This window comes from Saccharomyces paradoxus, chromosome X, assembly GCF_002079055.1.
Source record: "Saccharomyces paradoxus chromosome X, complete sequence".
In the NCBI taxonomy this organism is placed as follows: domain Eukaryota; kingdom Fungi; phylum Ascomycota; class Saccharomycetes; order Saccharomycetales; family Saccharomycetaceae; genus Saccharomyces; species Saccharomyces paradoxus.
In genome coordinates this window covers 59,091-73,949 of record NC_047496.1, presented here as the reverse complement: position 1 = coordinate 73,949, position 14,859 = coordinate 59,091, and the positions used below count along the sequence as shown (strand labels likewise).

General features: G+C 39.9%; 6 protein-coding genes and 1 non-coding gene across 7 annotated transcripts; 4 read left to right on the top strand and 3 right to left on the bottom strand.

Moving 5' to 3' along the window:
* Positions 1-15: 15 nt before the first annotated feature.
* On the bottom strand, positions 16-1,557 carry CDC6 (AAA family ATPase CDC6; the record flags this gene model as incomplete). Its single annotated transcript, XM_033911214.1, has 1 exon — positions 16-1,557. The coding sequence occupies one exon, from the start codon at positions 1,555-1,557 to the stop codon at positions 16-18; it is 1,542 nt and encodes a 513-aa protein (XP_033767105.1).
* Positions 1,558-2,111: 554 nt separating this feature from the next.
* Positions 2,112-3,044, top strand: ELO1 (fatty acid elongase ELO1; the record flags this gene model as incomplete). Its single annotated transcript, XM_033911213.1, has 1 exon — positions 2,112-3,044. One exon carries the CDS (start codon positions 2,112-2,114, stop codon positions 3,042-3,044), a length of 933 nt encoding a protein of 310 aa, XP_033767104.1.
* Positions 3,045-3,323: 279 nt separating this feature from the next.
* UBP12 (putative ubiquitin-specific protease UBP12) lies at positions 3,324-7,088 on the bottom strand (the record flags this gene model as incomplete). Its single annotated transcript, XM_033911212.1, has 1 exon — positions 3,324-7,088. One exon carries the CDS (start codon positions 7,086-7,088, stop codon positions 3,324-3,326), a length of 3,765 nt encoding a protein of 1,254 aa, XP_033767103.1.
* A 313-nt stretch (positions 7,089-7,401) lies between these two features.
* On the bottom strand, positions 7,402-10,047 carry PHO90 (SPX domain-containing inorganic phosphate transporter; the record flags this gene model as incomplete). The annotated part of the gene is made up of 1 exon (XM_033911211.1): positions 7,402-10,047. The coding sequence occupies one exon, from the start codon at positions 10,045-10,047 to the stop codon at positions 7,402-7,404; it is 2,646 nt and encodes an 881-aa protein (XP_033767102.1).
* Positions 10,048-10,864: 817 nt separating this feature from the next.
* Positions 10,865-11,158, top strand: MBB1 (Mbb1p; the record flags this gene model as incomplete). Its single annotated transcript, XM_033911210.1, has 1 exon — positions 10,865-11,158. The coding sequence occupies one exon, from the start codon at positions 10,865-10,867 to the stop codon at positions 11,156-11,158; it is 294 nt and encodes a 97-aa protein (XP_033767101.1).
* A 695-nt stretch (positions 11,159-11,853) lies between these two features.
* On the top strand, positions 11,854-11,926 carry SPAR_Jtrna1T. Its single transcript has one exon. It is a non-coding gene; the product is annotated as a tRNA-Thr (tRNA).
* Positions 11,927-12,240: 314 nt separating this feature from the next.
* On the top strand, positions 12,241-14,610 carry ACO2 (aconitate hydratase ACO2; the record flags this gene model as incomplete). The annotated part of the gene is made up of 1 exon (XM_033911209.1): positions 12,241-14,610. One exon carries the CDS (start codon positions 12,241-12,243, stop codon positions 14,608-14,610), a length of 2,370 nt encoding a protein of 789 aa, XP_033767100.1.
* Positions 14,611-14,859: the final 249 nt, after the last annotated feature.

Sequence of the window (14,859 nt, the reverse complement as noted above, 5' to 3'; positions counted from 1 at the left end):
CCATCTCCTAGCCGACTAGCGAAGGAAAGGTTTCAAAATTGATATTTTGGACATCTCATCGTAAAATTCCCGCATGTCGAGATCGACATCAATCTTATCAACAAATCTTTTGGTCTTTCCTTTACATTTTGTCTTTTTGATTGAAACCAGCCCACAAGTTTCTAAAATTGTACAAATTTCCAAAAATTCATTTCTCTGCAATGGTGCTAAAGTGTCCGTTTTGGTTATCGCTTTGATATAATGATCAAACGATTCGTCGATTGTAGCATCGGGATTCAGCTTCAGTGATTGGATTACGGTACAAAGGATTAATTTTTGTTGGATGTTCAGTTTAGTTATTCTTGTTCTCGTAGAGTTATTATTTACGAATTTCGAGAAGACTTTGGCTATATAGTTCAAGCCTATTTTACCTTGTGGTTGGGGGCACGATTTTTTCACCGGTGAAGTCATTGGTGTCAAAGGAACTTGCGCAGAATTCACTGATTTTTTTGTTGGTGAAAGCAGGAACCGGTTTTCTAATTCATAAATCTCAATGCTTCCTCTTAAGACATCGAAAAGTTTCCTGAGGTCACCCGTATTACCAGCACACTTCTTTGCTGCGAATTTGATGGCCATGGGTTGGAAGATGATAGTCGGTAGGCAGCTCATTTTTTGTATGACGATTTCATACATTTGCTCAGCGGTGTATGGCTGAAATACAATAGTTTGCGGTAGTAATCCTCTATGCAAATTTAACCTGGAAAGAAATCTATCTTTCATATCTAGACTATTAGCCATACCAATTAGCACAAAACTCACGGTAGGCAATTTCGCCAAAAGGAACAATTCAAGAATAGTCCTGACCGATTCTGTCTCATTTGTGTTAGAATGCAATAGTCTGTCCATCTCGTCCAGCACAACCACAAACGTAGTCCTATTATGATAAGGCTCTAAGAACTTCTGTAAATGCTGCATGTTTTTCACTTGCAAAGTTGGACCATTCAGATCTTGGAAGGAATCGAAAATCCTCTGGAAAACGGAAGACGGTTCTCCTAATGATATACAATTAATAGTGGTCACCGCCACCGATTCTAGCCTGCCGTCAGGTAGTTCGAACCAGGACAAGTTCTGCAAGTTTGGATTCGCATGTCTCGGTGTCTCCTTCGAGCATGCCACTGACAACGAGAGTGGGAGTGATTGGAACTTCTGTCTTATAATCATATCAAGCTGGGCAGTCTTACCAGTGCCAGGTGGGCCCGTGATGTATAGCGAATCGGACCTGTGTTCAGAAATGGCTTTCGCCAAAAAATCCATAACCTGCTCGTACTCTACGGTCCTTGCTGGCAAAGCTCCATCGTTGCTATTCAAGGTGACTAACTCAGATGACTTCTGTAAAAGAGCTTTCGTCCTCAGAAAAATAGACTGTGGGCCAAACTGCAATTTTTCTGGAGACGATTCTGGCGTCACATCTGTGAACTGCAATTTCTTTCTTTTCAAAGGCCGTGGAGGCGTTGCTGGGGCATCGTCAAATAGATTTCTTCTGATACGCTTAGTTGGAGTTATGGGAATAGCTGACATGAACATATATGGTACTATTGATGAAAATAGTGCAGCGCAGTGTTCTGAATGTTTGAAAAATATTCTCCCAGAAGACGTATCTCTTCTATATAAATGAAAAATAGGCTAACTGGTATTATTTTTCAAGATGGCGTTATATCTTTTCTGCCAGCCAACTCAATTTCCCAAGTAGGTAATTTCCTGATCTGGAAACTCCGACGCGTGAGGCCTCGCGTCGTTTTTCTTCTTTGGGTAATCCAGGGAAAACAAAGGAATGCCTGCTAGCAACTAGTTTGAAACCACAACAAAACGCAAGCCAGACATATTTTGTTGAAAACGCAGGCATTTCTGCTGCATTTATTCCCTTGCACTTACGTGATGTGACGGGGATAATGAGATAACTCAGGGTCTTGACTTACCCGCGTCGGCCATACGGATTATTAAACCGAAGGACATAAGGGAAAGAAAGGAAGCCAGAAAAGAGGTTACAAGTATATAAGACTAACTGATATGAATTTCCAGGCAGGACATCCGAACAGTCTTAAGGAGCTTAAGAGCTAAATTTACAAGCAAGTATGGAAAGTGATTGGAAAAAATTTTGCCTCGAGAAAGCTTCTGGATTCCGTCCAACAATAGATAGGCCTTTTTTTAATATTTATTTGTGGGAGCATTTTAACCGTGCGGTTGGGTGGGCCACTGCAGGTCGCTTCCAACCAAAGGATTTTGAGTTTGCCGTTGGGAAGCAGCCTCTGAGTGAACCTCGTCCAGTACTTCTTTTCATTGCTATGTATTATGTGATTATATTTGGCGGGAGGTCCTTGGTAAAGTCATGTAAACCTCTCAAGTTGACATTTATTTCTCAAGTTCACAACTTGATGTTGACATCTGTTTCCTTTTTATGGTTGGTGTTGATGATGGAGCAAATGTTTCCCATAGTGTATCGCCATGGGTTGTATTTTGCGGTTTGTAATGTTAAATCCTGGACGCAGCCTATGGAGACATTATACTATTTCAACTATATGACAAAGTTTGTAGAGTTCGCAGACACTGTTTTGATGGTGTTGAAACACAGGAGGTTGACTTTCCTACATACATACCACCACGGTGCTACAGCTTTGCTGTGCTACAATCAATTGGTTGGTTACACAGCAGTTACATGGGTCCCTGTCACCCTGAACTTGGCTGTTCATGTCCTTATGTATTGGTATTATTTCCTTTCTGCTAGCGGAATTCGTGTTTGGTGGAAAGCCTGGGTGACAAGACTGCAAATTGTACAATTCATGCTTGATCTCATTGTCGTTTATTACGTGCTTTATCGGAAGATCGTTGCTGCCTATTTCAAAAACTCTTGTCTTCCACACTGCGAGGATTGTTTAGGTTCGATGACAGCTATCGCTGCTGGTGCAGCCATTCTTACATCCTACTTGTTTTTGTTCATCTCTTTCTATATTGAGGTTTACAAACGTGGTAGTGCTAGTGGTAAGAAGAGGATCAACAAAAACAACTAAACAACCCTTTTGTTTTTGTTTTTTTTGTTTTTTTCTATCTTGTATTTGACTTATATATAGACTGTTTTATTCGAAATATTAACTTTGCTTCGTTTATGTAATTTTTTGTATTCGAAAGCCAGTATTCTTTTTCGGTTTCTTTTTTTTTTTACAAATGTTGATGTCGGGGACGAAAACATAAAATTCAACAGCCTCAGCAATAAATAGTAGAGAAAAGAATTAAAAAGTATTATACATGTGAAAATTTATTAATTTTATCTATCATATACACTCATGCCATCATTCCGGTGATTCGAGTGTCACATCATTTTTATAATTTAAATCAGTGACCTCATTTTCTGGGCCTCCCTCAGATATGTCAGACGTACTCGATGAACCCAAGCCTGAATTATGTTTGTAGACTTTTTTCAACAATCTCAACTTTCTCCTACCTGAATTTGTCCTCTCACCATCATCATTGTCATCACCATTGTCGCAGTCCTGGGTTTCAATATGCCCAACCTCCAAACTACGATTGCTATATTCAGGGGCTTGCTCATCTTGGTTACATTCTATCATATCATCAGAAATATCTTCCTCCTCATCCGTCTTATTAACTTCATACAACTTCATCTGTTCATCATATATCTTCTTGATACGCTCATCGTATCCCTGGCGCGACTTTTTGATTATTTCCTGCAGTTTAGAACTACCTAGTACATTGCCATCTTTGGGACGACGAATGTAAAATAGTAAATACGCTGATCCGGCTATACTATTTTCTGGCGCAGTTTCAGTTACTCGCGAATCATCAAAATAGTACCACTTATTGTCCGCAAAATTCTTTACATATGCGGTATAGTGTCCACCACCTAAACCACCATAGTGGTTGTCTACTGCATATAGATCATAGATTGAACCTCTAGGATCATCTTTATAAACAACGTACTCGGATAAGTCCAAGTCTGTAATAGGAAAATTGACAGTGGCGTCAATTTTATCGCTAAAGGACCTTTGACTTTCGAATCTTTTCAGGTGTATTAGCAGAATATCTGGCGTATTCCAAAGTTGTATTTGTTTAGTAGCCTGACGGTGTTCCTTACATGTGGGACAGTACCATGAATCGGTTAGTCCTAGTATTTCTGGTTTAGAGAATAATTGGAGACAATCGTCTAGGGTTATGGTCCTTTCCTTAGCATTAGATCTTTCTAACTTCGCGACTTCCAACTCGCTATTAGGCAAAGTAGCTGGATTCTCCCAGTTATATATTTTATCGTCGGAGAAAGCCTCATTTGAAGCTACTTCGCCCCACTCACAAACAATAATATCATTCCTAGAAAGAATCGCAGGTAGAGTGGTAGTCAAACTATCCTTGGTTTTATTCGAAACTTCTGGTTTATCCATTGATTCTGGCTCTGTGCTCGCATCTTCCTCAATGTCATCTGTTAGTTCCATATCTTCATCTCGGTCAGTAGTATTATTTACATTCTCATTATTTGTTGCCACTTCTTTGTTTTCTTCCTCATCTTCCAATTTGAAGGGTTTAGAAGGACTCTCTGCTTCACTAAGCTCAATCTCCCCCTCGTCGTCCACTTGCATAGGGATTCCTTCGTCAGGATCCACTAAGGATGAATAGTTGTAGATATCTCTTACTACACCTTCCAATTTATCATCTATATCTGTAGCTTTATCAAAGTTTAACTGGGAGAAGGGGGTCCAGAAGTTTGGCAGTGTTCGGTTGCTACCAACGGATTGCTGTTCTTTTTCTACAGGCAGAACCTTGATGGAAAAATAGGATTTATCCTTATCAGTTGCCTTATTGGACGTATACTGCAATATATCTTTATATTGGTCAAGTTTAATATTTGGATACTTTTCTACTAATAATGGAAAATTTTCTGCAAAATCGACCCGATCCCCCACAGGCTCAGAAAATGGGATATATCCACCACTCAAATGGACAAACCTTTTTTGTAATTTCATTCTTATTGCACCTGGGTTATCCAGTTCATTTTCTGTTAACGTAATAAAGAAAGGAACTCCAAATAACATCGCATTCCTGTAGCCTTTTTCAATTCTAGTATTCAATACAGGAACAATTACTTCATTTTTATCGGTTACCGGTAATTCATAAAAAATAACATCGTCAGCAGGTTTGATCAATTCTTGCAAGGTTAGAAATTGAGCATTGGATTCTGTCGACTCATAGTTAACATAGACTTGATTACTGAAAATCTCACAGCCAAATAGTGTATTTGGATCTAGGCCCGACATTTTACCAACACAATTCTTCAAGTCAATATAAGTGGACGATTTGCTTAGCTCAACTTCAAGAAGAAGTGGTGGAGAGTTCATGGGAAAAATCTTTACAGTTTTACCCCACACTGTATCGACTGGAAGCGGCAGTGTAACATCATTATACGGATCAAACGTTATAGAAACATTTTGACATTCAGGACAGTATAGCGTTGATTTGTACATCCCGACAAATAAATCCGTTATAACCGAACAATTTCTTTTTAAATGCATCTTCCAGGTATCATCTGCCAATTTCTTGACCACATTCCAATCATTCACGTCATCACCAGGAGATAATGACGGTTTCTCTATGTATTCCTTCTTCATTATCCTATTCAAATCTTCATGCAAACTGTCTAACAGGAAGGCTAAAAATTCTTGAGAATCCTGTTGCATATAACCCGAAAACATCGAATTGAAGTGTCCAACAGTGGATTTGAACATTGAAGGGGGAAAAGCAGAATTTCTTTGTATTACGCTCAGTCTGTTTTGGAACAACTTTTGAACCAAATCACTAAATGCCCTAGCCACGTAACCGTGGTATCCAAGAGGATTTTCTTCGTTTATTTCGCCTTCATAACCATCATAAAGGAAATAATCACGCAACTGCGGGATATGCACAAGGCATTGCAACGCAGAATTCATGTAACATGTATTCCCCAAATTGACCAAACCAGTAATTCCTGAAGCTGGCTCAAGTTTGTTATAAGCAAAGTAGTTTGAGGGCCAGTGGGAATTGCCTTCTATAGGTTTAGTTTCTATAACTAGATCGCTTGGATTTGAAGTTATCTTGTCCAAACGATTTTCGAACATGCCTGGTGTTAACAATTTTTTTATCGGTAGCTCAAGGAATTGAAGTGGAGTTATTTCATATGCAGTATTCAAAACACTACTAACGTTGCTATCTGTGACAATATCAGATCCCTCTGACACGAACCAAATTTTAAAATCCACTGCATTCACGTCTAAATGATCAGCCTTTTCAAAGAATAAATTCATACTCTTTTCAACCAAGTCACGTACTAAATCCAACGCAGACATCGAGAGATACATTACTGCATCGTCCTGGCTATGCCTTCTCTTCCTCACGTCTTGTTTTTCCGTCAGATAGTGTAGCCTGAAAAACCATTTATTGTACTCTGTCTCTAATTCTCCTGTGCTTTGATTTATAACCAAATTAGTCACCACTGGGTAGGAGCCACTTGTCATGCCGTAAGTTTCTGACAGAAAATTGAAAACAGGCTCAGCAATAGATAGGTACGGGCATCTGTTGTAATCCTCAAGCACGAAATTTTCAAAGTCCCTGCAAATCATGCGTGTATTAATAGGGCCTATATCTTCAGGATCGGTAACATCGGGGTCAAAAAATTTATCATACCAAACCTTGGGGACAATACAGACTTTATCACCCTCTTTTTGTGCTTCTTTGTTTTCTTCTATCAATCTAGCAACCATCTCTCTTTGTTTCTCTAAGGCACGTCTTCCCTCTTGGACATTAGCCTCCAGATTGGTCTCGCTTCCAGCGTTTGGCTCAGCTATCAATTCATTAGCGCTAGCAAATGAAGACACTGCGGAAGTATCAGATTCTGTACCCTCTATTTCACGATCTGATACTGGAGCTGGTCCTTGTTTTATTTCATCCTTGCCATCAAGAACATTCATCAAGTCCACTCCTAACCGATCACATGGTGTTGTGCCATCGGGAAATTCGGGATCTTCATTATAAACCAAAGAACTTTCACGACTTGAAACATCTGAAGAACCCATTTTCGAATGAAGAAACCTTCAATTGAATCAACAACGTTCTGCAGGTTTTTCCTCCCTTTATTCTTTAGTAGTCCAAATTTTCAATTTCTTGCACTTCTTCCATACGTAATATTATTTTTCCACGAACCGACTAAAATTTCAAGGAAGATGGAAAAATTTTCAATCTCTTAGCTTATAAGAATAATGAAAACTAACTAATTACAACAGAGGGATTACCTTTTTTCAAATGTAAAACTGCACAGCAGATGTGCTGAATCAATCAAATACATATAAATTATATACCTGTTGTTACATTCCTTCGTAAACATTGCTTTTACGCGGAGGTAGCATTACCCTTGACGACGGATGCCATGATACCATAACCTAGAGTAATGACACATAGGAAAGCCAAAATAGAAGCTGGAACACCCCTCGTCAAAAACGTCATTACACTTAAATAGCGATCCCCCTTTCTATCTACTTTAGAAATGGCAGTGACATTAGGGAACCCGGATGATGCTAATCCCATACCACAGGATGACAATAATGCACAGCCAAAAACAAGGATAGGGGCAGCTTTGGGATTGTCAAGCTTATCACCAACCTCTTGGACTAAGGGAATGATGATAATCGCAGACACTGTATGAGAGACAAAAGTACCCACAACCAACATCAGGATACCGAAAATACATAAAATGGCAAAAACCCCATCATTCTCAATTTTCTTTTGTAATGCTTTTGCAATAGTTGACAGCAAACCGGACGATGAAACGGCCTTCCCTAAGGCGATACCTCCCATTGCTAGAATAACAATTGACCATGGGAAGGCATTTAAATCTTGTGTTGATAGTAATCCAGTACCAAAAAACAGAACGATGGGGATAATGGCAATTTGACCTGATGACCCAAAGGCACCTTCAATCTGACTTTCCACACACCACAACAAGATAGTGGCTACAGTGACAGCAATGATATAATACTGCTTTATGGTAAATCTTGTCTTAATAGGCTTAAATTTTTCCAATTTCGTCTTATTCATTTTGAAAGTAGTGAACAATAAAATCCAAACCAAAAGCATGGCCAAGATACCGGATGGCAATGCAACAGCAAAGAATTGTCCCCAGCCAATACCATACGGTTTCAAGTACGACATGGAAATGATGTTTTGAGGGGAGGAAATTGGTGAAGACATACCACCAATATTAGCAGCCAATGCTACACCTAGCACCAATGCCTGGGCGAATGGACTATCCGCATCCATGACATCCAATAGGGGCGATAACAACGAATATGTCAGAACAGGTGCTGCGACGTTGGATATCCACATTGATAGGAAAAACACCACACACATTGCCATTAAGAGGACGTTTCTAGGTTTACAACCGGCAAACGCCAACAACCACGAGGCAAGAACTTTGGCGATGTTATATTGTGCAAGAACTTCACCCAAAGTAAAACCTGCCAGCAGAATCATAATCGTAGAAGACCACATGGCGGCCAAAATTTCTGATGAAGCACTTGCAGCACCCATTATGGCGCCGTCGGACGTCTTCAGGACTTTGAAAAGAACCACAAGTAGAGGCACAAGAAATGCTGTAATGTGTAATGGGATGGCCTCGCTAGCCCACAGAAACGCGACACACTCGACAAGGGCCATGCAGCGGTGCTGAGCAGCGTCGTTGAAGGTCTTAATTCCCAAAAGAAGCCCTGTGACTAAGATAATAAAGTAAATCTTGTATGCTTTCTTAGTGAAAAATAACTTCGGTATCGCAACGTTGTTTATGCTAGTGAATTTTAAGTTTATCCGCCTGGGTAGTGGCCATCTGTAATATTCCAGATCTAGCTTGCCTACCAATTTGTTTGCATTATATTCTGTTTCCTTTGGCGTTAACTCGTCTGCTTGCGATAGCAGCCCTAACATGTCTTTCCAAGTGTTACTTCTTTCCCAGACAATGTGATCATGCAGATAGGATTTCAACTCTTGTTTGCTATGCGAGATGTTATGAGGCTGGTCAGTGATGCGCGCATAGAAAGTCACCAGTTGAGAAATCTTGAAATTTAATGTTTCGATTGTTTCTGCCTGGAATGCATATGTGTCCTTGAAAAACTGTTCCGATTCGATCAATTCGGCTCTCGTATTCAAATGAAGAACCTTGTCTGATTTCTTCGTGATTTTGGCAAACCCAATGCGGTTCAATTCGATGAACGATTTCAATTGGCAAAGGTCGATATATAGGTTCACGATCGACTTCTTCAACAGTGATTTTTTCTGAGACTTGATATTATATTGCGAATGATGCAACAAAGCGGTATTATCTTCAATATTAGATTGATCATCGTAGAATTCGTCGTCGTCCTCGTCATCATCCAAGTCCAGTGGAGGAACTTCGTCATTTGTGCTAGCAATCGGTTCGTTGAAAAGAGTATCATCGTCGATATCGTATTCTATCACCCCGATTTTCTTCAAGTCTTTCACCAAAGCATCAAATTTTTCGTAGAACTTCGTTTCTGTCCTCTTATAAAAATCATCTACTTTCAGTTTTTCAGCCGTCAAATCACCAACGAACGTGTCATAAGTGTTCAATTGCGGATTCTCGTTAGCCGTGGAAGAGACGGACGATGCGGAAGAGGATCTTCTTTTATAAAATATCTTTTCCTTCATTTTTCTGAAGGGTGAAGGTTTGGCAGCGACCGTCTGAGCAGTAGGCAATTCCCGCAACTCGATGGTTTCTTCAACGATGCCCGCATCTTTGTTCATACCAGAAGACGTGTCTTCCTTTACATTTTTAAAGGAAAACTTGTTCTTGAACCTGTCTGTAATGTTAGAGCTCTTTCCTGCGCCAATTCCCTCTTCGTTATCGCCAACCTGAAGCTCATCTGTCTGTAACGTATAAATGAGATTTTTCAGATCGCTGTAATCCATATAATGGTTCTGCCATTCTGGGACAGCGTTGTACTTCAAGAAGTGCGAAAATCTCATCTTCTTCTTCTACCAGCTATCACTAATTCGGTTGTACTGAAAATAACTTTATTGGTCGGATGCCATCGAAGAGAACAGTGCTCTTTATATCGATGAATCAAAATTTTTCAGTGTGCCATTTATTCTTCGAGAAGCAGCGCAAAAAAACAAAAAAAACGGCTGTTGCTGCGGCGATATCGTGAGCGCCCCACTTTAGGACGATTTTACCCATAGTGAAAAGGGAATACAATAACGAAGTGAGAAAAGAAAAGAGCCCTGGCTTTCTATTGATTCAGTGTCATACATATATTTATGCGTAGGCTATTAGGTACGTAAACGCTTAAGGTATACAAGGGGGTGCGGAAATGCCGCGTAGATGGGCTTCCCTGCTTGCTAGGTTCTTATTGTTTTTGGCTACTGCCGCTTCTACTATTTTTCTTGTCCCAGCAGAGAATCAGCGGAAACCTCTTGTTAACAACCTAGCTCCATAGTGAAGAGGACTTCAAGACCAAACTTGAATCGTAGTAATGAATAGAATATTCGGCCTCTGAATTGACGTGCACAAAGTCTTGTAAAAAGCTTGCGGCCTATCTTTTGAAGGGGCACAGGATCACGCAACGCGAATCCGAACTAGTAGAAAATACGACGTTATTACAGGACATTCTATGTACCAAACGTGACAGCAGTGAAGGAAAGATAGGCAGCTTGGTGCCATTACCCGCGATTCGTAATTGCTGTGTAAGACAATTGGAAATGCAGGCCAACAATAAAAAAAAAGTTATGGTGAAGAAAGGGAGAAACCGAATGCATGGAATGTCAGCATTGCATAGCAAGGACAATGAGTGTTGCATCTGAAATCTGGATTGGCGAACTTAGAAATTACAAATACGCTTTACGTCTTGATAGAGAAGAGTATCCAGCAGTGCTTGTCTACGAATATGACTCGTCTTCTACTAGAAACTATCTTTTTACCATAGAGTACAGCGATAGCAGGCCAAACTGGCAACTTATTACTCGTGATGCGGCCTTAACAGCTTACGATTTACTCAACAGAGGCGGCGAGTTTACAACACTCAGCTTCCCGGGAGCCACTATTCGCCGTTCAGTCAGTGAGCTGTCCCGACTTCATTAACAATATATAAGAGGGCAGAGTGAAATAATATGAGACTCAGTGACACTTGAAGGTCGCTGTTGGGTGTTTTGAGACAGAATTCTTCATAAAATGAAAGGTATATTGGATATATAGAGTAATCTAAAGACTTTCGTCAAGGGCTTTAAGAATCCACGAAAGAGAAGTCGCACAGTTACTTAATGCTTTAACAATTATTTTTCTATTAAGTTCCGCAAGTCTCACATAATACATATTGGCAAGGCAAGCCCTTGATACTACTAATTGATGGATACAGACTGTTCTTTCTCTAAAGGTGCTGTACCAAATGAAATAGTATGTGGCGGCTATACGCTCCAGTGAATAAGCCTAGTTTCCTTAGCACCTTTGCCTTGACCTGTTCCAAGGGATAGTACAATATCGCGAGTTGTTCTCCGCGATATTCCGCTGGAAATCCAGCCTAGAATGACAAGAAAAAACAACAGCTCCCCTAGCGATAACTTCTGCTACTTTGGAAAGGATATCAACGGGGTGCTCAGGATGCTATTTTTGTATCTTTGCCACTGCATCAGAGCAGTGTATGGATGCATTGTATTCTCTACATTCTGCGAATTATCGTGTTATCGATCCTCTTTTCAGCATTGCTTGGTGATGCTTTGCTTAGTAAAATTTTGGTGCGACATAGGCCCCTACAATGTAGGGAAGGAACAACAAATATAGCTTCTATGGCCAAGTTGGTAAGGCGCCACACTAGTAATGTGGAGATCATCGGTTCAAATCCGATTGGAAGCATATTTAACTTTTTTCCTCCTATTTTTCAATAGGTAGTTTCTTTTATTTTTTTTATTTTTTTTTTTTTTTTTCACGCTCTTGAGTCATCGCGAGTAAAATTCCACTGGAAATTTTTTTCAATATATACAAAGTTCCACAATATTATACAGCTCTCACATCGTGAATTATTTGTTCAATAGATGGTATGGCGTCAAACATGTATATAAACTGAAATAATTTCATCTTTCCAAATTATTCGATTTGCACACTTGTAAAATAACAATTCTCAGCTTACCTTAAACGTAAAACTTCAAAAGCAATACGCAAAAGGCTCGATGCTATCTTCTGCTAATAAGTTTTATATAAAGAGGCATTTGGCAACACATGCCAACATGTTCCCCTCTGTATCCAAGAAATTTCAAACAAAAGTGCCTCCCTACGCTAAACTTTTAACTAACCTAGACAAGATTAAACAAATAACAAACAATGCCCCCTTGACACTAGCGGAAAAAATTTTATACTCACACCTTTGCGATCCTGAGGAATCAATCACTTCTTCTGACCTGTCCACCATCCGTGGTAATAAATACTTGAAACTGAACCCAGATCGTGTGGCTATGCAGGACGCTTCTGCCCAAATGGCGCTTCTACAGTTCATGACTACCGGCTTAAATCAAACATCAGTCCCAGCATCTATACATTGTGATCATTTAATTGTAGGTAAGGACGGTGAAGCCAAAGATTTACCCTCCTCCATAGCTACGAACCAAGAGGTTTTTGATTTCTTGGAGAGTTGCGCTAAGAGATATGGTATTCAGTTCTGGGGCCCAGGTTCTGGTATCATTCACCAAATTGTTTTGGAAAACTTTTCAGCCCCAGGTCTAATGATGCTAGGTACCGATTCTCATACACCAAATGCAGGAGGTCTAGGAGCTATTGCCATTGGTGTTGGTGGTGCAGATGCAGTCGATGCCCTCACAGGCACACCATGGGAATTAAAAGCGCCAAAAATTTTAGGTGTAAAATTGACTGGAAAACTAAACGGATGGTCCACTCCTAAGGACGTAATTACGAAGCTCGCTGGTTTGCTAACTGTCAGAGGTGGTACCGGTTATATCATTGAATACTTCGGCGAAGGTGTATCTACTCTATCTTGCACAGGTATGGCAACCATCTGTAATATGGGAGCTGAAGTTGGTGCTACAACATCAACTTTTCCTTACCAAGAAGCTCACAAGCGTTATTTGCAAGCAACTAACAGAGCAGAAGTGGCTGAAGCAGCAGATGTTGCTTTGAACAAGTTTGGTTTCTTAAGAGCCGACCAAGATGCTCAGTATGATAAAGTTATTGAAGTCGATTTATCCGCAATTGAACCTCATGTTAATGGCCCATTTACGCCCGACTTGTCCACCCCGATATCTCAATATGCTGAAAAAAGTTTAAAGGAAAACTGGCCACAAAAGGTTAGTGCTGGTTTGATTGGATCCTGTACTAATTCGTCTTATCAAGACATGAGTCGTGTCGTCGACTTGGTCAAACAAGCTTCCAAAGCTGGGTTGAAACCACGTATCCCATTTTTTGTGACCCCTGGTTCAGAACAAATTAGAGCTACTTTGGAAAGAGATGGTATCATTGACATTTTCCAAGAAAACGGCGCCAAAGTTTTGGCAAATGCATGCGGTCCTTGTATTGGACAATGGAACAGGGAAGACGTCTCAAAAACTTCGAAAGAAACAAACACTATTTTCACATCATTCAATAGAAACTTTAGAGCTAGAAATGATGGTAATAGGAATACGATGAATTTCTTAACATCCCCAGAAATAGTAACAGCAATGAGCTATTCTGGAGATGCTCAATTCAATCCATTAACGGACTCAATTAAATTACCAAACGGGGAGAATTTCAAATTCCAGCCACCGAAGGGTGATGAGTTACCAAAAAGAGGCTTTGAACACGGTAGGGACAAGTTTTATCCTGACATGGATCCAAAACCTGATAGCAGCGTAGAGATCAAAGTCGACCCTAATTCTGATCGTTTACAATTATTGGAACCATTCAAACCTTGGAATGGCAAAGAATTGAAAACAAATGTGCTTTTGAAGGTTGAAGGCAAGTGTACAACGGATCATATTTCCGCTGCGGGCGTTTGGCTGAAATATAAGGGCCATTTAGAAAATATTTCTTACAATACACTAATCGGTGCTCAAAACAAAGAAACCGGTGAAGTCAACACAGCATATGACCTTGACGGAACTGAATATGATATCCCTGGTTTGATGATGAAATGGAAGTCCGATGATAGGCCATGGACCGTAGTAGCAGAACATAACTATGGTGAAGGTTCCGCAAGAGAACATGCGGCTTTATCACCAAGATTCCTTGGTGGCGAAATTCTTTTAGTTAAGTCTTTTGCAAGAATTCACGAGACAAACTTGAAGAAACAAGGTATGTTGCCATTGACTTTTGCCAACGAATCTGATTATGATAAAATTTCAAGCGGAGATGTTTTGGAAACGTTGAACCTAGTTGACATGATCGCTAAAGATGGCAACAACGGTGGTGAAATTGATGTTAAGGTTACTAAACCAAATCGCGATTCGTTCATCATCAAGGCAAAGCATACCATGTCCAAAGATCAGATTGATTTTTTCAAAGCCGGTTCAGCAATCAATCATATTGGTAATATACGAAGAGGCGAATAAATCCAAAAGAGATATTACCTAAAATGAGAGCCTGCTTTTACAGTCATAAACTGGCTTACACAATTCTATAGACTCTGCATATAGACGATGCAAATAACCTTATTTATTTATTTATTAATCAAAAAAACGTAATATTGTTTGATATATAATATTATACACGAGAAGCGCGACAGCTTAAACTACGGTTTATCTCAAGAGGGGGGGTATTTGTTGTCGTATATGCAATATGTATGTGTTAAAAAGATACAA